The sequence below is a fragment of the Mytilus galloprovincialis genome, chromosome 1 (assembly GCF_965363235.1).
Source record: "Mytilus galloprovincialis chromosome 1, xbMytGall1.hap1.1, whole genome shotgun sequence".
NCBI lineage: Eukaryota > Metazoa > Mollusca > Bivalvia > Mytilida > Mytilidae > Mytilus > Mytilus galloprovincialis.
This window is the reverse complement of record NC_134838.1, coordinates 21,304,644-21,329,450: the sequence shown is the minus strand read 5'-3', so window position 1 is coordinate 21,329,450 and position 24,807 is coordinate 21,304,644. Positions and strand designations below refer to the sequence as shown.

General features: G+C 32.1%; 2 protein-coding genes across 4 annotated transcripts in view; both read right to left on the bottom strand.

Moving 5' to 3' along the window:
• Positions 1-1,534: 1,534 nt before the first annotated feature.
• Positions 1,535-13,844, bottom strand: LOC143068949 (acid sphingomyelinase-like phosphodiesterase 3b). 2 transcript variants are annotated; one of them, XM_076243358.1, is made up of 6 exons: positions 13,639-13,844; positions 10,667-10,877; positions 9,242-9,489; positions 8,349-8,512; positions 6,565-6,745; positions 1,535-5,641 (listed from the first exon to the last, which is right to left on the bottom strand). In XM_076243358.1, exons 1-6 carry the CDS (start codon positions 13,709-13,711, stop codon positions 4,998-5,000), a joined length of 1,521 nt encoding a protein of 506 aa, XP_076099473.1. In that variant the 5' UTR covers positions 13,712-13,844; the 3' UTR covers positions 1,535-4,997. The 2 variants fall into 2 exon arrangements, with proteins under 2 accessions (XP_076099473.1, XP_076099478.1); XM_076243363.1 differs by lacking the exon at positions 13,639-13,844 and adding an exon at positions 12,683-12,701.
• Positions 13,845-20,754: 6,910 nt separating this feature from the next.
• The window catches only part of LOC143068941 (uncharacterized), a 30,035-nt gene continuing 25,982 nt past the window's right edge, over positions 20,755-24,807 (bottom strand). For both annotated transcript variants that reach the window (XM_076243342.1, XM_076243353.1), the window contains 4 exons: positions 24,556-24,729; positions 23,608-23,789; positions 23,243-23,420; positions 20,755-22,503 (listed from right to left, as the gene is read on the bottom strand). In XM_076243342.1, the coding sequence (XP_076099457.1) occupies positions 22,139-22,503; positions 23,243-23,420; positions 23,608-23,789; positions 24,556-24,729 (899 nt within the window). In that variant the 3' untranslated portion in view covers positions 20,755-22,138. The remainder of the gene's footprint in view (positions 22,504-23,242; positions 23,421-23,607; positions 23,790-24,555; positions 24,730-24,807) is intronic.

Here is a 24,807-nt window from a genome sequence, read left to right as displayed (position 1 = left end):
GCAGTTTTTGATTTATATCTTTGAAACCAAAGCAAAAGTATAATGGTTGCATAATTTCGTACATCAATTGTAAATAGGAAGATCAGGTGAGAGAAACAGACTCCTTTAGAGCCTTTAGTTTCTAGCCTGTTTGTACTCCAAATGAAAGCTGTTCTGTGTTCGTCTTTTCGTCAAACGATCATGCCCAGGGATGACAAATATACATTTCCATCACGTGTATCAGATCAAGATTCAACGTTTGGAATGAGATGAGCGTCTTTTAGAGTCAATAAGTTTAGTGAACGATAATCAACACAATACCTTAAATTGAAATTCAGTTAATTATTCATTCCGGTTGATATCGTTTGAAAAAATATGTCGAACGTTCACCAAACTTATCATGGGAAAAATCAAGACCTCCAACAGATGTATAGGTCAGTAATTCACAGTTCAATACTTATTTTGCATCATTAAACATAATCGTCAACAGACGTTTGTCTCAATCACCAAAGCAAAATTTGCCAGACTAAAAACGTTTCCTTTCAATACATAAAAAATGCCAACTCACTCGACTGGATGGGTCTCGATTTTTCAAACCAGAATGACCACTGGCAACTAACATAGTTGTTATTGAACACTAAGATTTAAAGAGGTTTGCTTAAATACAAACCACACAAAAATTGGCTTAAATAGCAGGAGTTACTTAGAAATTTAGAAATGCATACTACCGGTAGTACTGTGCAGTCATGATTTAATTATAAAATTGAGAATGGAAACGGTAAATTGACCAAAGGACAGAAAACAGCCGAAGGCTTCCAATAGGTCATCAACTGTTTAATTGATAATATCACCTCCTTACTTAAGTGTAAGCACATAGCCCCTTCTAAAGTTATCAACACACAGCCTGGAAATTTCAGAGAACGATTGCACATACACATATATAAAGTGGTGCATCATTTATTATGAAATTGTTGAGAATAATCCTTTATTTTACCAGACATTAGAATTTGCATAGCGTTATTTCTTCATTAACCTTATAACTTTCTTAAGGCTTTCAGATTTTAAATTAGTGAAAGGCCTTGGCAATAAACTTGTCTTTGCTTGTTTGTGTGTGTCCGTCTGTATATGACAATGACCTTTGTGATAGTAACTCCTCTCACTATGTTTTGTGTTTTTATGCAAAATATACTCAATCTAAATAATCAATTAATTTGAAGAGTTGGACATTTAACGACTGTGTAGCAATTTTGTTTCGATTTATATGTTCTTCAAGTCAGAGATATTCCAGACCATGTGGTCATACTTTGGACAGTTTGTAGTGGTATTTCTGTACTTGTAGTTCTACTTGGATGTAGTTTTCACAAGTGGAACATATCCGTAGATATCTGTGACACAGGTATTCAAAATAGGTGAAAATCATGATATCATCCATAAAACAAAAAATAATACAGATGTAAACTTAAAACCTCTAGTCTGTTAACATTTGATTTTAGCAACACCTGAACTGTGTGCTAACTGAAGCAATGGTTGCTTAAACTGCTTTGATAAAAATACCAATGATTTAATTTTATTACATAAATATAATAATCTCATCACAAATAATCATTACAAAACATAATATGAACATTACAGCCATTTTTATATTTACGAAGTTAAAATACACTTCAAACAAACTACTTTGAATATCATAACAAAGAATTCAGAAATGTTAAAATATTTTTGCTCTTCAATTAAGCATGATAATTGTTCAATGTTTCACATTTACGTTCCACCTAGGGGTAAATTTTGTACTTTTAAGTATGTATATGATATAGTAAATAACATTTCCAACTCAGCATCATATTAATGGAAATTACTTACACTAAGTACTTTATAAATAAATAACTTAAATTCAAAAGAGAACAATTAAACCAGATGTATATACATGCATTATTTAAATTATAAAACGGTTACAATTACAAGTACACAATACATTTTTTAAAACAAAAACTTTTCAAATAAAATGAAATATTTTCTTTTCTGTTCGATACCTCTTAGTAATGAGGGGGGGGGGGGAGATTGGAGGAGCCCTGATCCCGAAATCCTAGGCTTAAAAACATGGAATTCCGAGGTCCCGAATTTACAGAAATTTCAATCCTGACATCTGGAAATTCGAAAAAAGAATTCCCAGATCCCGAAAGGGTAAATCCCGAAATTCCGAGCTTAAAAACACCTGATCCTGGAGTCCAGATAAAGGTCCTTCCCCCCCCCCCCCCCCGTCAGTAATGATTTGCATGGAAATTCTATTTCTTTTCATGAAAAAAAAAACATATCTTTCTTGAGCTTCACACTAAATTTACAAATGCTTAGGGAAACATTGTTGATCTATAAAAACAGTTATGCATACATCTATCAATGCCCCTTGTTACTATTGGACAAAAGTTATTGCTTTAACACTAATATCCTAATCAGAGACATTTGGTCATGGGTGAGCTTTACCAAATATGGATAGCTGTTATGTATATGACATCATAGTTTATTTTTTAATTGCATATAAAAGTTAAAAGATAATAATAACAGAACATTCAGTGTAAAAAATAAAATAACACAAAGCTTAGAGGATAATAAGGCAGATTGTTAGCCCTTAAACAACATTTTAAACCTCAGCTTTGACTTGTTTGGCTATGTTTTTTCTGGTTAATTATATGCTCTATCACACTCACATACTTTCGATTTGTATAATGATATCCCAGGTGAGGATCTAGACGAAAAAGGGGTAGGGATCTATAAATCCAATAAGCAGACCCCCACACCTTAATCTATCCCTGCAACCTATGTGTATAAAAACTACCAATAAGGATAGAATTAAAATCTTCACCCACCTAATAAATAAAAAAAAAACTATATTATACATTGTTTATTTATACTTTGTGAAAACTGTTATGCTATAAAAATTACATATTCTATTAAGTTGAAAAAGTAATTGACATTTTATATATTGTAAATCATTGAATAATTGATAGAAATATGTTACAATAAATTATCATCCCATGATAAACATGTATAATAATTATTGTTTGATAAATATTTTACAAGCTATCTATTTTGAAATCAAGAATCTTCATAATGCAAATTTCATTTTAATAAGGTGTAATTGATTTCATGTGGAATGATACTGTTTACATCTAACTAGATAATTTCTGCAAAAGTTTTGAAGATAAAATTTTACTTTCAAATTCAGAATGTATTAAAATAACATATATATTTTCCAAAGACCTACAAGTATAAAAATTAAGTGCTGTGTTTTTAAACTTATACAAAATGAAATCAAGTGACAATCACACTTTAACAAGAAGTGCTTCATTTGCATAGTGCATAATTATACTATAATATTATAGGTAAGAGTATATAAGTTTGTGATAAAAATGATAATGCAAATTTCATTGTAATAAGGTGTAATTGATTTCATGTGGAATGATACTGTTTACATCAAACTAGATAATTTCTGCAAAAGTTTTGAAGATAAAATTTTACTTTCAAATTCAGAATGTATTAAAATAACATATATATTTTCCAAAGACCTACAAGTATAAAAATTAAGTGCTGTGTTTTTAAACTTATACAAAATGAAATCAAGTGACAATCACACTTTAACAAGAAGTGCTTCATTTGCATAGTGCATAATTATACTATAATATTATAGGTAAGAGTATATAAGTTTGTGATAAAAATGATAATGCAAATTTCATTTTAATAAGGTGTAATTGATTTCATGTGGAATGATACTGTTTACATCAAACTAGATAATTTCTGCAAAAGTTTTGAAGATAAAATTTTACTTTCAAATTCAGAATGTATTAAAATAACATATATATTTTCCAAAGACCTACAAGTATAAAAATTAAGTGCTGTATTTTTAAAAACTTATACAAAATGAAATCAAGTGACAATCACATTTTAACAAGAAGTGCTTCATTTGCATAGTGCATAATATAATATTATAAGTAAGAGTATATAAGTTTGTGATAAAAATGATAAAAATGTTATACTGATTTATAAAACAAAAATCTGGACATTTCCAGACACCTTTTGCACTTAAAACATGACTTACAATCATTATATGCAAAGCTTCTTAATCTAAAAATCCAATTCTACATTCTTAGATGGTCATATTTATTTTACAATAAATAAGTTTTTTTTATAACATACAAAATGAAATCAAGTGACAATCACATTTTAACAAGAAGTGCTTCATTTGCATAGTGCATAATTATACTATAATATTATAGGTAAGAGTATATAAGTTTGTGATAAAAAGGATAATGCAAATTTCATTTTAATAAGGTGTAATTGATTTCATGTGGAATGATACTGTTAACATGCAAATACAAATATTAATTTACATTATTTAGTAAGATTGGCTGTTAGTTCAAGAATAATGTGACTTTCAATATTAATAGTTTACTGTACAATAAATAACATATCAAGGGTTTTGGTAAAGGATCAAGATTTTTTTAACATTTATTTTAAACAAAAAGAATTATACCTGTACTTCTTTTTGTTGTTGTTATTGAATGAATCTAATCTACTTTCTAAACAGTTTAATTATTATGAAAACAACATATGGGGTAGATTTCCCAAAAATGCAAACTTGCATTTAAAGTTTTTATAACATTATTGCTAAATAGTATTTTCTGGAATCCTCATAATGAAAACCCATTTGTGTTAGTTGTTTAAAAATTGCAAAACAATATACCAGTAATTAATGTACACTGCAATTTCTTAATTTACACTTATAATCACTTGAATGGACTGTTATAAAAAAACAGAAAAAGTCAACTAGGTAATCAAACCTGTTTTACAAGTTCTTCAACATGTATACAATCACATCATCTTTGACATAACAAAAAAAAATTGAGCACCATTTGATTTTTTGGCAGTATTTTATAATATGCCCAAAATAAACACATGTATGGTTTAATCATAAATTTACAACCTTAAAATTATTCTTTAAAAAGTATAAAACTGGTTTTTTGTCTTTAATTTATTGGACCTTTGCCAACTGGTGATGAAAATCTTGAATATTGATGAGGAATAAAAACTGTATGCTTCTTAATACAGATAATAGCAACAATAACAGCCAATACAAAGACAGTCCCTGCAAGTGTGCAAATAACAATAACCATATAACGGGGCACATGTGCTTTAGGTCGTGGGGTAGTATGGGGATGGGAATGTGGTTCTGGATTCAACGTTGGGTTTGGTTTATTTAAACAATCATTGAAGTCACTCATCCTAAGTTCTGTTATAGAACAAACATGGACTCTCTTGCATGTGTCGTTACAGACAGGATTCAGGTTCTGGCTGACAGAATTATACTGGAGGTACTTCTTAAAAAGTTTTGGACTATTCCTAAATGATTGAGCTGCCTGCATGAAGTCCACTGGGTTTAAACTTGTTAATCCATAATCACTCTTGGCATCATACTCCTTTTGCCAGATATCTTTATTGGTTGTAATGACTGTAGCCAAGTTAAGAAAATACTGGTGGTAGTCTAGTATTTCTCCAGTGTCTCTGTTATATTCATAAAGTCTTATTGATGGGTTGTTGGAACCCACACCTGGTAGAGTACTCTTCCATGGAGTTACTGCTGGACTAAGAAACAGCATTCCTGAAGGAGTTCCTACAAATAAAGAGGTATATTTCAATTAGATAATAGATCTCTGTTTTGGTTTAATTATGTTGTCCTTTTGCTGTTTAATTGACAAACATCCCTATTTGAGCTTGCTATAAGACAGAGTTTTCATTATTGACATCATTGTGGTGATTTTATAAAATGTTGCACAGATTTGTTCCACCTTTGTTTATGAAGATATATGTAAACAAGAATGTGTCCACAGTACACAGATGACCGACTCGCACTATCAATTGTTCAATGGACCGTGAAATGGGTGTAAAAATCTAATTTGGCATTGAAATTAGAATGATCATATCATAGGAAACATGTGAAATAAGTTTCAAGCTGATTGGATTTCAACTTCATCAAAAACTACCTTGACCAAAAACTTTAACCTGAAACTTACACTACCATTTCCTATGTTCATTGGACCGTGAAATTGGGGTCGAAAATCTAATTTGGCATTAAAATTAGAAAGACCATATCATAGGGAACATGTGCACTTAGTTTGAAGTTGATTGGACTTCAACTTCATCAAAAACTACCTCGACCAAAAACTTTAACCTGAAGCAGGACAGACGAACGAACGAACAGACGGACGAACGAGCGAACAGACGGACGAACGAACGAACAGACCAGGAAACATAATGCCCCTCTACTATCGTAGGTGGGGCATAAAAAGATTTGCCTCACCTTTTTTCAATGTAATTTTAGCTGTCCTGAGTATACCAAGAAAGGTGCAGTGTCAGTGGTTTCTTAATTCTCATTTTTTTAATGAAACTGTGTGCACTTGATGGAAGATCTTTAGTAGTCTCAGCTAAATCTGATAACAAATTTTCAAAAAACTGAGAGATTTAGAGCTTATTGTGCAAAAAATGACACGACAAATCTAAATCTCAAGTAAAGACTACAAGTAGATGTCACTTTACCACTTCTGTCTTTAAGGATCCTAAAGCTGTCTGTATGTTCATGTCCATAAATCTGTGCTGCTATAATCCCACTGTACTGGGATACTAAGTGGACATATTTCTCATTGAAATTATTACTGAACCACATTAATCCTGAGAACAACTCAAATAAACCTGGAGGAATGTGAGATATTATAATCACCTGAAATAAACCAATTATCATTGAATCAAAACATTTGTATAAAATTGCAAAAATAAAATAATGTGAGTATCAAAACACTCTCATATAAAGTTTGCACACATAAGCTGACAAAAAGATAAATTGATTGTTGGTTGCTTAACGTCCAGTGGTCTGCTGACAAAAAGATTGATTGATTGTTGGTTGCTTAACGTCCAGTGGTCTGCTGACAAAAAGATTGATTGATTGTTGGTTGCTTAATGTCCAGTGGTCTGCTGACAAAAAGAGATATGAAGTGTAATATTTTACATTTTTAAATGATTTTTCAATTCTTATGAAAATGAAAGATGCATAGCAGTTTATGGAACTACAACCATCTCCAAAAAGTACTTGAACAGAAACAAAGAGTTTAGATACTTTAGAAGCAGATTGAATGGTTTGGACTGAATGACATTAATAAATGGTATATCAAATTTAGTTGTTGTAGTGTTCAAAGAAGATAGCACAATTTAATTTAACTGTGAATCTATAGTACATTTTCTGAATGTGTATGTTTTAGTGAGTATCTTATACAAATGACACAGAAGCATTTCAAATGCAAGTAAATGTAATGTCATTTTACCGATTTTTTTGGAGATTCAAATATTTTTTTAACATCATAAACTATTATATTTACTGAGAAAAAATTACAAAGTCTTCTATCAATTTTTTCTCTCTTAATAAAATCATGGACCAGTCAAATCAAGCAGATAAAATAGCATAATAGTAAAATCAGATCTGTTTACTTAGCAATCATCACTCAATATCATTAATAGGATGTTAATCATCTTAACAACATTAGCTAATTTCACAAATTTAGTTTTTTATGACATTTAAAATAATTGCTTGATACTAAATATAATGATACTAAATCAAATAGCTGGATTGAAATATTTATGAAAGGCTATAACATTGTAATGACTCTTATTTTATATGCTTTATGAAAAATCTATTTGAGTGTTAATAAGAAAAGGTGTTATAACTACAAATTAGCAAAGCTATGAAAACTTTATAGTCTTCTGTGTGATTTTTGCTAAAACAAACAAAGTCTTAAAAACCATGGGTACCTCATATAAAAAATGCTGCATAAATTTATCACTTTCTAGAAAATTCTGAATTAACAATTGAAATAAGTACACACAGTGGGGAGAACTTTTGCATTGTATAAACAATGTACATAATTCTACTAATCTACAAGCAAAGCTAACAAAACTAAACCCCTTGCAAAGTTCTTACTCAAAGAAGGTGCACAAAAGGCATGATTGATATTTTGAAGATTTTAAATGTTAACTGTAGTGTTCAGATGATTTAAAATTTAATATTAGCTGGAGAAAACTGAAAACATTATTCTGATAAAGAGGTGCTAACTGTACTAGAAATATATTGTAACGATTTTGAGAAAGTTTTAATAACTGTAATAAGGGGTTAAAGAAGAGTTGAAGAAAAATAGGACAGAATGAAGAATGAACAGACTGCCTGCTTTAAAAAAAAAAAACCTGGATATAGTAATGGCATATTGTATGCCATTACACATATTCTACTGAGAAATAAGCTACTTGGTAGAAAGTTAACAGATGTGTAATTTTACCTTTTTCTGACTAATCTGAGCTTGTTTAAACTGTTTCTCCAACCATTTCAACTGACCAGAAGGATCAGTACTATTTTGAGTCAGTGGATTAAAGCCATAGTATAAGTTGGTGTTAAGTCCTAAGACTAATAAATTTGGATTTAACAAACTGCTATAGTATCCACCTGTAAGTAAAGAAATGACAAAAGAATTTAAATAAAACTGTAAAAACTAGTAATTTTTGTGAGCGATTTAATTTTGCGACATAAACTAGAAGGAAAATAACTTGAATATTAATCATCTGGAAAATATAAATCCTTTCATCACCTACATTTTAAAATAGTGAAATTGAATTGGGCTAATTGGGCTAGAAAGGGCTAAATGCCAAATATAGTATCCGCGAAAATAAGTTGGTTTTCAGTAACGGTATTGAGTTTTAGTATCATAAGAATAACTTTTTCATTTATGATAAAGACAGCAATTTTAATGTACATGTATCACATGGTTAGTAATAATATCAGTAATAATGTCTCCCAAGGTTGTCTTGCATAGATGCTTTATTTTTAAAGGACTACAGACTTCTTGCATATCATAAGTAAACTGCTGAAATTATTTCATTTCAGAACTTATCATTATATTTACATAAAAGATTATTTTTTGTTAAAATTAATTTGAAAATATTTATAATTTTTCTCTTACATTTATCACAAAAATTAAGAATATAAAATATGTGACTAGTGATTTTGTGTTATGAGTTGATGTGTACAAATTCTTCCTTTTCCATTATATTCATAATTTTTTTTTTTTCCAAAAGATTGAAAATATATTTTGCAATGTCTATCTATCCTCCTATAACTTAATATACTGTTTTATCATACCATAATCATCCTCTTATTTCACTGTCTACTATTTACCTGTTTTAAATACTGTTGCCTCATTCTCTCCTAGTAGTTTCGACCATTGACTTACAGTCAGAATATCTGAGTAGTAAGATGTAGCACCAGGTGGGAAGGCATCTTTGGGGTACTCGTCATGGTTCCCTAATACTGGGTATATAGATGTGTTTGGAAATACCTTCATCAGCTGTTCAGTCACATTGCCAATGTTGTAGTATATTTTAGTCTGGTCAAGATCACTGTTGTTGACATGTGGAACACTGTCACTTTAATTAGATGATAAATTTAAAATTAAATAATGAAATATTTAAAACTTTAGAACAAATGTATATATCAAAATTTAAAGGGGCACTAGCTGTCAAATTCATGGTAACCGATTTGACCCAAATTCTCATATTTGGTTTATAACAATGTAAAACATTTATCCAAACTATCAAAAGTCTAAAATAAACAGTTTACAGAGCATGGGGTAGATAATATATAGGTTTGTTTCGTGTGTATTTTAGTCCAGATGCCATCTAATTAACTATCGATTTGACCTCAGATGACCATATAAGCGATGTAAACAAAAATAAAGATGCGAATAGATTAAACCAACACGTGCAATTGGATTTTTATAGGTCTGTTTGATTTTATTTTATAGATTAAAAATAGATGTTTCTCATTGTTTTAACCGTATAAGAATGATTTTATGTGCATCAAATTAGTAATCAAATGATTCACCGTATTTTTACTTTCATTGTTGACATTCTTTTTCTTTAAATAACCAGTACACGTACAATGCATGCGTTGTCAATCTCTAGCAAGGGGTTAACTTGAAGTTCACATGAATACGGATTTAAAGAGGTTGACTCATTCACTTGCAAGTGAATAACTAATTATCAATGTTTCTTAGCGTAATTTGACAAAATTGAACCTTTTTGGCTGCAAAAAGTGAATTGATATTTCACTATTTCACTTTCATTATTGATTGAACAGAAAAAAATCAAACTTTAGATTTTTTATATATCTTGTAGCTAGTGCCCCTTTAAGAATATCAAAATATCAATAATTTCAATGTATGTATTTCCTACATATTTTTTGGTACTAACTAGTTTTTTTAGTTTTTTTTTTATATCTGTTAACTTAAGTTTTCAAGCAGTAATTGAACCATGAAAATCAGTCCATGGACAACAGACATATGCCAAACAAAATATTCAGAACAAAAGGCCTCTGTTTATAAGATGAATAAGTATCCAGGTGTTCTGGCCTCTTTAAACTTTGAACAAAAAGCTAACGCCAATGTTGACAAATAAGCACCCTGTTTTATCTCATTCAGAAAGATTTGTCCTAACTAGGCGAGCTAAAAAATCAACTATGTAAAAACTACAAAGTTTTTAAATTAGTATATAAATATGTAATATTATACAAATTACATCTTTATTTGAATTTAAATTATCTTACCCAGTCCAAAAAATAAAATCTGGATTTGGATGAATGCTCTGCATTGCATCAATAGCTGAAATAATGAGTTTCATTGGTGAATCACAGAGATAATTTCCATAGATACTGTTGCTATGACTTTTGCCTCCATCAGAGTGGCACATTGTATTTGGATTTCCATTCGTACTGTAGTTGGCATCATAATGGAAATCTGTCACTTGCCAAAAGTAACCTGAAATAAAAGGTACACAATGATACAGCTAAAACACTATTTTCTTAACTTTCTTTGTAAATGCTGTCTAAGTGTTACATTCAGTTTGGCATTTTGAAGATGAATTCATGAATATTGTTGTTTTAAAATGTTCAGTGGCAAGTATAACATATAGTTCTACAGAAATATATTTCATTTCGTTTGAAATCGGGTTTTTTCCGTTTGCTATTTATAGTAATTATTTATAGATAACTAGTTCTACAACAGTATGTACTATTTATAAAGTTTGATGTTAGATGCATAAGGGGAAAGATTTGGAGGTTTCTACGAGTGGGGTTTAATGGTACTTTACTACTATATAAAGTTTGGCATTTAAATGTATTAGTATCGAAGTGCTCACAGTTGCGTCAAATTGAAGTTGGTCACATTGGTATATTTACAGTTGCTGCTTTGTTTATTGTACATGGAGGTGTTGGAGGTACTAGCCGAGGAAAAAGAAATGATGTGAAAGAGGAACAATGTTATATGTCATGTATTTATATGTTGTTTGAATCGAAGAAATCTGTACAATAAAGTAAAATAAAATATCCTATCGCAAGAGAAAAGAATATGTTACTGCGAGCAACTAATCCTATATCTGTGTTTGTCTTGTTTATAGTCATTTGAATTTAGGGGTTTAATATTTTAAATCCAGACAAGCAGGGCGAGGGTGAATTTAATGGCCATGAATTGGTAGAGGATGACTAAGCATGCTAAGTACAACATTCAGTTTGACATACTGATGCTGATATCAAGTACATGTATCAGACATGTGACAGAGTTGTCAAGTGACAACTGGAGATTTGGAAATTTTCAGCTGGAGTTTGGGCCTCATACCTGAGATTTTTTATCGACCTTTTCATTGACATACGCAAGATTTTTTGTGTGTGTTTAAACTGCATAAATATCTTTCTTTTTTTGTTAAAAAAAAACAATGATTCCATACCTTCATACCTTTGAACACCTAAATAGCCATTTTTTACTCAGTAAAATAGAAGATAAGGGGGTTCAAATATTTATTCATCATATATAGTTCCAAGATAGTGATCAGCCATCATACATGGCAAAAAGTACCTCTTCTTTAGCTACATTGCCAACTGAACATGTTTGTAATAGAAGGTGTTGAATTGATAGAGTTGTGGGTCTTCTGGTGGGCAGCTGTCTCCATATTTTTAGTCAAGTAATTAGGGCCACCATAGTCACCTTTGTATGAAGTGTAGTAAGCATGGTCTTGACCCTTGGCACTTGACTTGCACCATTTTTAAATTTGGCTAAGATACTGTGTCTTCTTTATTTTAATGCTGGGGTATTTGGTGATAACATACAGTTTGCATTTTGTCAAATGGGGGGGGGGGTCAACATTGCTGCAAGTTTTGTTAATCTAAAATCGATTTTACATATATCCCTATTGGTCAATCAATTTTTCCCAAATTAAGTTAAGAGGGGGGGGGGGAGGGGCGGGGGGGGGGTCTGTGAAAAAACTATGTGAATTAAGTTTTTTATCCTTCATTGAACTTTTGATGTCGTCCCTAATATGTAAAGGTATTCCATTGGCTTTGATAGAAAACAAACCATACATATCATATTTGAGTTGATTTAATTGTCTTAAAGGTTCAGTATAAACTGTAAGTCTGTTCCATGTTTTCAACAGCATCAAAATCGATGTTTATACATATATTTAACTGGCTAGTTGATTACTAGGTAAATGCCAATCATCTTTTATTGTTGTATATACAGTCTAATCCTTAACATCTTCATTGATTACTCGAGGCTATTTTCCTATTTACCTTTATGACACAAATTTCATTACAGGAAGCTTCCGTTTTTCTTGGAACTTTTCCCATATCAGTTTTGAGTTTCTCAGACTTTTTCCCTGTCCATATCTATTTTGTAAACAGACATGTCTACTGAAATTTTTTCGAGATTGACATTTTCAAAAAGCTGAAGATGTCAATTTTTAAGGGGAGGGACGGAAGAGGGTCTGAAAAGCGGGAGATTTTAACTCCTGCTGGAAGAATCACATGTATGATGTATTGAATATTGTTTCTTAATGTCCAGTTGCAAATATTACATATAATTCTGCAGAAATACTAATGAACATGATATTGTAATCGATGAAATATATAAATAAACAAAAATGTTGATCCTTCTTTTAACATAGAAGTTTAATTTATTAAACCAAGATTACTATTGGTTTATTAATTTTGCTTTATATACATGTATGCATAAATCTGCTTCCTTTTCCGGTCTTGTTGGCATGAGACTTTGAATAATATATATATTTATCAGTTTACTAACATATAAGGAAGGAACTCAATATTAATTCATATTTAATAATTGTTTGATATGAAAAAAAGTTACCTGATGACAGCGTTTCTTTGTTTACATTGAATATTACTTCATAACTTAAATAATGGCACAAATAAATCCCTAACAACAGAACCAAAATCGGAAACGTTACGGTATTTCCATTTCTTTTATTAACATGTTTGAATAAAAATAAATTAGTTCTCAGCTGACTACTACACTTTGAGTGTAGCGTAGTACAAGGGGATTCCAGTTTAAAATAAAAAAAGAATTCATACAGATTTCGTCCCCATTAACAGGTAATGCCTGCCTCATATTATATGTGCTTTAAGTTTTAGGTCCTTTGAAAAATAATTCCGAGCAAACAAGATCCTTTCAACTTATCAAGATCAGCAAACTAATTTTGCCCTTCTGGAAGTTCTTATTTCATACATACCTTTCTTCACGACGCTGCCGTTACTGCTGCAGATGAAAGCAAAGCAAGCAAGATAAATGATTAGGAACTGCATGGTCACATCAGGAAATATTTCTTTATGTTCAGGAAGTTATTATATCGCTTTTTGACTTTTCTAACTTTAGTTTCACTTTCTCTTTCAAAGTCCAAAACAAAAGACTTTTATTGACTTCATTAGTAAAACTGAAACAAGGGGAGGTAAAAAAAAAACCCAAATGAATTATAGTAATTTCGTACCCCAATTATTTCGTACCCTGGCAATAACCAATATGTACTCGGACCATTTGGTATCAGGATACAGTGGTAACTACAACATTGTTCATAGTTACATATCTGTGTTACTAAGAATTTATATACAATATAAATTTTATGTTAAAATTTAAAACACCACAACTATCTCTGTTAAAATAAACTATACAATGTCTTCTGTGTTGTATTTCTCATTTCCTTATTTTTCTTCATCATGTGACCAAGTTTAACGATGTTACTCGCATCATTTTGCTTAAAGTTCAATTCATTTGTTCTTATAATTTCTTTGATATTAAAGTTTCTCGATAGTACATTTCATACCATTAACTCTTAAATAACATCATAAACATGTTTTGAGGTGCTCCGCATTTGAAATCCTCAGTTTGGACATTGAGCGACAAGTTTTACACTGTAAACATAATTAGTGTCAATTAACCTTTATTCATAACTGCCAGTGTATGTTCTTAATTGTTCTAATCTGCGATTATGAATTCGCATTTATTCTTCCAATTTCTAAAAAAAAGTATAATCTTTGACAGTGAACAATATCACTCAATTAGATTGTTGTTTGTTACGACTATTCTTGTCAATTGATGGTATAGGTATTCTATCTAGTCCTTTCTGTAGCTCGGTAAATGTGATAAATATGTTTAACTCCGCCGTCATTATGTATACATCACCTACTCTGCATGATGTCTCTATTAATGACTTGCTGCCATTTACAAACGCCGTTAGGTATTCATCACATTCGCACGAAACTTTATTCGTTACCCCTTCCACAACTTCATTCTCTGTTCAATTTATGTTTGGAAACCACTGTTACAAACCCTAATTCAAACCAATACAAACGTACAGCTATCATTTCAGACATTGCAAATCACAGACTTTTCACATCAGATCGCATTGGAAAAGATGAAAAACTTCCTTTGCCAACAAAGGTCTCGTTGGCGTCAACTTGGGCAATATTCTTCATTTTTCTTATACCTATACCAAACCAAACCAAATACAACTAAAATTTTCAATTTCGAACATGTTTTGCAGGATCTCAATATTGACGACTTCAAGTCTAAACCTCCAAATTGCACATATTCTAGTTCCCAATTCACATATAATCCGGCTGGTCACGTTTAAAGACCGGTGACCTCAACATTGTCAATAACGCTTCCCTGAGAAATGTGTTCTCCAAATACCCGATATATCGTGAGCCTTAATCTATCAATTAGAAACACAACTTCAAAATACTGATAGATTTAGTCTAGGATTGTGCCAGGCAATGGGCTAAACTCGAGAAAGACGTGAGGCTGTGAGCTCGTTGATACAAATCAGAATTAAGGAACTGAATGGGTCTACCAATACCCATGCTAAGTCAATCTTTAAAAATCTAAATGTTACAAAAACACGTGTCCTACCTCCATGATAAATGTTTTGTTGTCCCCGCAGACAAATCCACAAACAACATCTTTTGTATGTGTTAATCTCATTACATAAACTGCTTAATAAATGAATAAGGTTTTAACAATTCACTTGGAAACTCAACATATACCCCCACGATACTTACCAAAAAGGAAATCCTTTATAATCATGTTCCTTTGGAATTTCCAACCAAAGTTGAAGAACTAGATCTTCAATCATTGTATCGGATACCTAAGCTACATAATAGTCCTTACAAACAACGGTATATTGCTGGGTCTTCCAACTGTGCCACGAAACCTCTTTCTTAATAATTAGCAATCAAAGCCAGGCTTCAAGTTATCGTGAAACTGCCTATTCTAGAGGTGGCGTGAATCAGATGTGGATACAAAAATCCAAAAATCTTTTCGAGTACATACGATCTAAGATATTTCATCTGGCAATAGTATTAAAACATTTGACTTTTCTACACTTTACACAAGTATTCCCCATTCCAAACTAAAAGACAAACTGAAAGAGTTGATATTGCTTTAAATTTGTTTCATAAAAAAGAATGACCAACGTAAATACAATTATCTTGTCTTAGCCGGAGAGATAAATCCTACTTTGCAAAATATCAATCTGATTCTAACAAAAATTATCTAAAACTGACAGTATCAAAATACTTGATTTCCTGATGTCAACATATTTGTTACGGTTGTAGGACGTGTTTTTCAACAAACTATCGGCATTCCCATGGGAACCAATTGTGCCCTCTGCTTGCCGATTTGTTCTTTTATTCTTATGAGGTTGACTTTATACAGGAACTTCTTAAAAAGAAAGGAAAGAAGTTGGCAATATCCTTTAATTTTATTTCCCGCTATATAGATGATGTTCTCTCACTAAATAATTCAAATGTTGATGACTATGATGATAGCATCTATCCTATCGATCTAGAGATAAAAGTTACAGTTAAGTCTGCCTCATATCTTGACTTATTTCTAGAAATTTACAAAAAGGATCGGCTGAAAACAAGACTTTACGACAAAAGAAATTATTTCAGCCTCCAAATTGGGAACTTTTCTTTTTCTATGTAGCAACATTCCAGCAGCGCCTGCATACGGAGTATATATCTCTCGATATGTTATTCCCGGGCTTGTATTTCCTATCATGATTTTATTGATAGAGGGTTGATCCCGACAAGGAGGATATTAAAACCAAGAGTTCCAAATGGTGAAGTTGAAATCAGCCCTTCGTAAGTTGTATGGACGCCATCACGAGTTGGTTGACCGTTATTGAATATCCGCTTCACATATGATGTCGGATATGTTCCTTATGTCGTAACTACAATCCGTTCACTTTAAACGAATGTGACCTACCGAATTAGACTATTTACCATGTTTGTAATCACATGAGCTAAACGACGGGCGCCACATGTGGTTCAGAATATGCTTACCCTTTCAGAGCACGTGAGATAATCCCCAGTTTTTGGTTGGGTTCGTGTTGCTTATTCTTTAGTTTTCTATGTTTCGTCTTGTGTACTATTATTTGTCTATCTGCCTTTTTTCTTTTTTAGTTATGACGTTGTCAGTTTATTTTCGATCTGAGTTTGAATGTTCCCTCTGGTATATTTCGCCTAACTTATAGTCACCCAGCCTTTTATTGTCATTCATTTCGCTGTGTGGTCGCGGAATCATACAGTTTCAGTCACTCAGTAATGATCTTGTTTCAAAATCTTGCCATTCACAATATTTTCCTTGCTGACAATTACAACAGGGCTATACAAGATATAAATAGTTATCAAAGGTACTAGGATTATAATTTAGTACGCCAGAAGCGCGTTTCGTCTTCATAAGATTCATCAGTGACGCTTAGATCAAAATAGTTATAAAGTCAAAGAAATACAAATTTGAAGAGGGACAAAATTCCAAAATGTTAAACGGTAGAAAGACGGTTGACATACTCGTTTCGATTGAATTAAGGCGGTGAGTTCTATACAAATTAGATTTAAAAATTGACAATTCACTTGGAAACTGAACACATAGCCCCACGACACTTACAAAGGAGGAAATTCTGAATAATCATAGGTCTGTCCTATGTTGTTCAAAAAGTTCAACAAAAGATGAAGAACTGGAATTCCTTCATTGTAAATGCATATCTAACTAAAACAAGTGTCCTTACACACAACGTTATATTGCTGCGTCTCTATTTGCTTCTGGAAAACTATATATCAATGGTTGACATCAGATGTATCAGCAATCAAAACCGGGGTTTAACAACCTATCATAGAGGCAGCGTGAATAAGAAGGGAATACTAAAGTATTCCAAAGATCTGTTCGAGTACATACAATCTAAGGCTCTTTCATCTCCCAATAGTATCAAAACAATTGACTTTTTACACCTTACAAAAGCATTCCTCATTCTAAACTAAAAGGCAAATTGAGATAGTTGGTCCTACTAGGTTACATAAAAAAGAATGGTTAAACGTAAATACTATCTTGTATTAGAATGAGATCAATCATACTTTGTAAAATCATGACTGATTCAAATAAGAATTCTATGAATTACCAAGATGCATTATTTCTTAAATGACAACATGTTTGTTATCTTTGGATGACGTGTTTTTGAACATAGACTCTGCATTCCTTTGGGAACTAACTGTACCCCTCTTCTTGCTGACTTGTTCCTCAATTCGTTTATTCATACGAGTCTGAACTCGCTCAGAAGCTTCTTATGAGGAATGCAAAGAAGCTAGCAGTATCCTTTATCCACTTACCGCTATATAGATGATGTCCTCCCACTAAAAAATTTCAAAGTTGGGTGACTTTGTCAAACGCATCTATCCCATTGAACCTGAAATACAGAATACCAGATGCAGCATTGTCTGCCTCTTATCTTGACTTGCATCTAGAAATAGCTTGAGAAAAAAACTTCACAAGAGATATGGATTATATATCTCCCATTTGAAATCATATCTAGGGCTAGCATTTCCTACCATGATTCCATTGATAAAGGATTTATGCTAACGAAAGTTATCAATCCAAAAGTTCCATGTGGTGATATGAAGTTAACTCTTCGCATATTTCACAAACGCAATCACAAGTTGTTTGACCTTTACGGAATGTCTGATTCACAGATGACAACGAACATGTTCAAATCGTTGTAATCATAATCATAGCTTTCTTTTCTCTGTATGTGACCTACTGAATTAGACTTATCTAGGATCTGATTACCTATCCAGAGCAACACAACTGGTACTACATATCAAACAGGTTACCTATCAAGAGCAACACAACTGGTACTACATATCAAACAGGATCCGATTACCTATCCAGAGCAACACAACTGGTACTACATATGAAACAGGATATGGTTACCTATCCAGAGCAACACAACTGGTACTACACATGAAACCGAACTGGTTACCTATCCAGAGCAACACAACTGGTACTACACATGAAACAGGATCTGGTTACCTATCCAGAGCAACACAACTGGTACTACATATCAAACAGGATCTGATTACCTATCCAGAGCAACACAACTGGTACTACATTTCAAACAGGATCTGATTACCTATCCAGAGCAACACAACTGGTACTACATATCAAACAGGATCTGATTACCTATCCAGAGCAACACAACTGGTACTACATATGAAACAGAATCTGGTTACCTATCCAGAGCAACACAACTGGTACTACATATGAAACAGGATCTGATTACCTATACAGAGCAACACAACTGGTACTACATATCAAACGGGATATGGTTACCTATCCAGAGCAACACAACTGGTACTACATATGAAACGGGATCTGATTACCTATCCAGAGCAACACAACTGGTACTACATATGAAACAGGATCTGGTTACCTATCCAGAGTAACACAACTGGCACTACATATGAAACAGGATCTGATTACATATCCAGAGCAACACAACTGGTACTACATATCAAACAGGATCTGGTTACCTATCCAGAGCAACACAACTGGTACTACATATGGAACAGGATCTGGTTACCTATCCAGAGCAACACAACTGGTACTACATATGAAACAGGATCTGATTACCTATCCAGAGCAACACAACTGGTACTACATATGAAACAGGATCTGATTACCTATCCAGAGCAACACAACTGGTACTACATATGAAACAGGATCTGATTACCTATCCAGAGCAACACAACTGGTACTACATATGAAACAGGATCTGGTTACCTATCCAGAGCAACACAACTGGTTCTACATATGAAACAGGATCTGATTACCTATACAGAGCAACACAACTGGTACTACATATAAAACAGGATCTGATTACCAATCCAGAGCAACACAACTGGTACTACATATCAAACAGGATCTGATTACCTATCCAGAGCAACACAACTGGTACTACATATCAAACAGGATCTGATTACCTATCCAGAGCAACACAACTGGTACTACATATGAAACGGGATATGGTTACCTATCCAGAGCAACACAACTGGTACTACATATGAAACGGGATCTGATTACCTATCCAGAGCAACACAACTGGTACTACATATGAAACAGGATCTGGTTACCTATCAAGAGCAACACAACTGGTACTACATATGAAACAGGATCTGATTACCTATCCAGAGTAACACAACTGGTACTACATATCAAACAGGATCTGGTAACCTATCCAGAGCAACACAACTGGTACTACATATGAAACAGGATTTGGTTACCTATCCAGAGCAACACAACTGGTACTACATATCAAACAGGATCTGATTACCTATCCAGAGCAACACAACTGGTACTACATATGAAACAGGATCTGATTACCTATCCAGAGCAACACAACTGGTACTACATATGAAACAGGATCTGGTTACCTATCCAGAGCAACACAACTGGTACTACATATGAAACAGGATCTGATTACCTATCCAGAGCAACACAACTGGTACTACATATCAAACAGGATCTAATTACCTATCCAGAGCAACACAACTGGTACTACATATGAAACAGGATCTCATTACCTATCCAGAGCAGATCCCTCCCAGGTTTTGCTGGGTTTATGTTGCTCTAATCAGTAATTAGTTTTCTATGTTTGTCTTTTGGTCTTTTTCTTTTATTGCCATGGCGTTTTAAGTTTATTTTCAACTTATGAGTTTGAATGTCGAAATTGTATGTTTTGCCTCTCTTTTGTATATAGTAAGACGAAGTTCCATTTATTAATCTTACAATTTTTGTCACCAAATACTGGTAAAGTCATGCATCAACTTCTGGCTTTGTATTTATTAAAAACTGATGATGTCTTCATCAAGAGATTTCTAACAGCATATCTTATTTATAGGGTTCTCTAGTCTGGAGGTACAAATTTATTCTTACTATAAGGTCATCCAACAAAGTAACAATACATTTTAGTTCTATACTATCAACATAAAACATGAACAAAAATAAAAAGACTGAAAAAAGTAACATATTTTATTGTAATTGTGCTTGATGTAAAGAGTTCTTCATATAAAAAATGAGAGAGAAAATAAACTTAACAAGAAAATACAGTATAAGCAAATAACAATATTTAGAGATGAAAGCATTTGGGATAAATTAATAACAATATATCTAAAACATAAAGTGAACAGAAAGTAAGAACAATGAATGTATCACTGATCTAGCTATTTCATAAGAATATCTATGATGATCTGTATTTGGGGGAGGATTACAAAAGAATACTTCATATAAAATCTGATATAACTTGTATACTAGAATATTTTAGTTCATTTATATGTTTTAGAGTTTTATATGACATCTATTTTCATTGAACAAGTACACATTTCGTGCATGCTGAAGCCAGCCTCTGGGTGTGGGATTTTCTTGATGTGTTGCAAATCCATTGGTGGCCTTTGACTGTTTTCTGCATTTTGGTCAGGGTGTTGTCACTTTGACACATTTCCCCATTCTCAATTTTAGAAAGACAAATCATTGTATGGAAAAGAATTTCTTCTTTTCCTATCAACAGAAAAGGACACAAGCCTCATACCATGAATTGACAAGATAAATCTGCCGTCATACAAATACTGGTTGCATTAATGACTCACAATGAGTTGGAATAATTATTATTATTAATCCAAGTCATTCTTCCGAGGCTATATCAAGAAAATAGTCAAGATATGAAGCAGACCTTTTAGTTTCAGTTATTATTAATTATAAGTTTATTGGATAAATGAAATGAAAGAACTTGGGGGAAAAAGGGAGGGGGGGGGCTAAATAAGTAAATTTAATAAAAGCAATTAAACCACATTAAACTTAGATGCATTACAAAGCTAAATAGTTCCTGCTCCACTGTTGACAGCTGTCATGATGCTCATTAAAGTCAAAATCTGCTGATTAATAATTGTAAACTGTTGTATTTAAACAACTTTAGATTAACTTTAAAGTGTTCAATAGAATATATATATAACATATAAAACAATTGATATTGTCAACAATATCATAATATGATAATAGAAAAGATTAACAAGTATCTGAGGTATAAATCTTGCAGAAAAAATCATAAAGTTTATGGTGAACTGTTACAAAGTAAAAATAAAATAACAAAGTAATATAGAAAAAAAAGACAAATTGTAAATCAAGTATAAAATAAAAGTGTAAAAAACATTTTACTAAAAACAGAAATAAAATATAAAATGACTTTTACAAATGAACTGACCATTCTAAAAACTTTTTTGATCACTAATTTTTATTTCCACTTATTAATAAACCCTAGAGAAATAAAATAATACTATAAAAATACCCGTCTGGCAGAAACACTTTGTTTGAAAAAATAATAAAGATCAACAAATATGTGGCCTATCCTATAAAATAGCACAAACTGAACACTTGCTAACATGAACTTGTTGAGATTGTTGTTGAACACGAATATCATTATCTAATGTATTGTCCACTGGTTGTGGTATGACTGGAGGAAGATATGCTCTAGTCAAATTCAAATTTCTAGCACTAAATCTTTCTGCGATATCTTGTAACAACCGTTCGTGCGAGTCTCGTGAGTAACGACTCTGTGTATCTTCTTCCTCATCGGGACTGTATATAACAGGTTGTTCATTTTCAAAGTATTTATTTAAATCTGGTTGAGCAAACATCATGACTTTGTGTATAATTTCCCTGTACTTATCATTTAAATCAGCATGAATTCCTGTTCCTCCATGGCCGCCCACTCCTGTAAAAGGGATATCAAAGTTTTGAATTTATATGTTTATACAGATTGATTGATTGTTTGTTACTTAACATCCAGTGGCAAATATTTCATGCATATTCAGGACCATATCTTTATAGAGTAAATATCTGTAAACCATGTAATTTTTTAGAGCAATTTATTTTTACAACTTTCAAGAATAGAAAATAACTTGAATTTGAATAGTCAGGAACATGTCAAACTAAGATCTTCTCTTATATAAATATATCAAGAAAATAAATTGCTATGACGTTGACTGGAGAGATCAATAAGCGAAATAAAGTATGTGCAAAAATAAGTTTGTTTACACAAAGTTTGATTTGCGGTTTACCATAATTTCTGTGGCTCTTTGGTGGTCTTCAATTATTAAATTTATATAAGGAAATATATTCCCATCTTTCTGTAACAAAAATACCAGTGCAACAATCTGGTATTCAGCCACAGTCTGCATATATTTTCAAAAATTTAAAAGGACACATTTGTTTAGAGTAAAATTATTTCAAATGTGTTCATGTAATCCATTGGTTAATATCTAGTCTTGTTACATAAAAAGAAAATTATTATTTAAACCTAATTATTCACAAAGGTTCTGTAACATGTTTAACTCCATTAACAAACTTAATCCATACAGTTGTTATTTCTGTGTCATTTGGTCTCTTGCAATGAGTTGTCTCACTGGCAAAACATATAGTTTATTATTATTTATATCCAAAATAGCTTATACCTTTCATCTGTATATAGACGAGCTGTGAGAAGATCAGAGACATGCCACCAGGTGGCGGCCAAGATACAGACTCAAACATGATTGGTATGACAGGTTTCTTCAATAAGTCAGCAAGACTAAGTTCTCTGTTACAGTGATGTGATATGATGTACTTAGGAGTCAGACATGACAAAAATATCTGAAAATAAAGGTGAAAGATATTTATGAATTGAAAAAAATGCTTCTTCAACCAGAATTAAACTCTGCTATGTACTACAATGTATTGTTTGTTTTGGAAAAGTTTTTAATCATATGAATAAGTACAAATGGAACATGAATATAATATGGCTTTAAGCTAATGATTTTGAAAATATGTATATAAATACCTTGCACTGTCTAACGCCTGCATCAATTTTAGTACTAAGCTGATCGCCTCCTCCCATCTGACCAATGTCCATCCAACATGAGAATCCAGATTTCTCCAGTTTGTCACGTAACAGACTCACTTCATCTTGTATATCCCATTGGTAGCTGATGAATACTTGAGGGGGTTCCTGGATGGAATCAGCTATAAAATGAAATGAAGGTACCAGATTATTAACAGTAAATTTTGAACAATACAATTTACAACATCATAATATAACAGATACCTCTATAATTAAATTTATTATGATATAATAATACAAAATTAAGATAAAAACATTAAATTTTACAAAGTTGATAAATACGATAGCTATCAAACTTTTGACATTGAATTTCAAGAAACAGTTTATACTGTGGGAAAGAAATAACATAAGGGAGACAATTCATTCTTAACAATTATACAACACATTTTTTTATTTGTAAACAAGAATGTGTCCATAGCAGAGATGCCCATCTCTCACTATCATTTTCTATGTTCAGTGAACCTTGAAATTGGGGTCAAAACTCTAATTTGGCATTAAAATTAGAAAGATCATATCATAGGGGACAGGTGTACTAAAATTCAAGTTGATAGGACTTTACCTTCATCAGAAACTACTTTGACCAAAAAAAACTTTAACCTAAAGGGGGACAGAATGACTAATGGACGGATGGACAAACGGATGCACAGACTGAAAAACATAATGACCCTAGGCAGGGTATAAAAACCTTATTCTTAAGGCAAAGAAAGTAAAGTTTTAGAATCTTATAGAATTTTGAGTCCACTTGTAACTTGTTCAGCTACATCTGATTATCCAAAATTAATATGTGCAGAGACTTCAACTTTGATTCTGCAATTTACACTGTTAAAACTCATCTTTCTAAATTGTGGTAGAAAAGAAACTGATTTAAAAGCAAATAATTGTTATTACCCCTTCCAGTGTTAATAACATCAATGACATCATCTCTATTTATCTTCTCCAGGTAACCTATCAACATATCCACTGCTAATCCAGTATTGCCACCTGCATGAATCCAGTCCGCCAGGAGTGCTAAAGCTGGATTGATGTTATCCATTAAATTGTCTCTTTGTTCCTCTTTATAACCTAAAAATAGACATAGCATTTAATCTCTAAATATAGCCACAAAATTTGCCAAAGTTTTTATAAATGTTTTTGTTGCTG

Coding starts and splice junctions, on each gene's coding strand:
- LOC143068949 (XM_076243358.1), bottom strand. CDS start 13,711: ATGCAGTTCCTAATCATTTATCTTGCTTGCTTTGCTTTCATCTGCAGC. Junction 6,746..8,348: donor CTCAGATTAGTCAGAAAAAG/GTAAAATTACAC, acceptor GGTTTATTTCAG/GTGATTATAATATCTCACAT. Junction 5,642..6,564: donor GATCCTTAAAGACAGAAGTG/GTAAAGTGACAT, acceptor CTTTATTTGTAG/GAACTCCTTCAGGAATGCTG.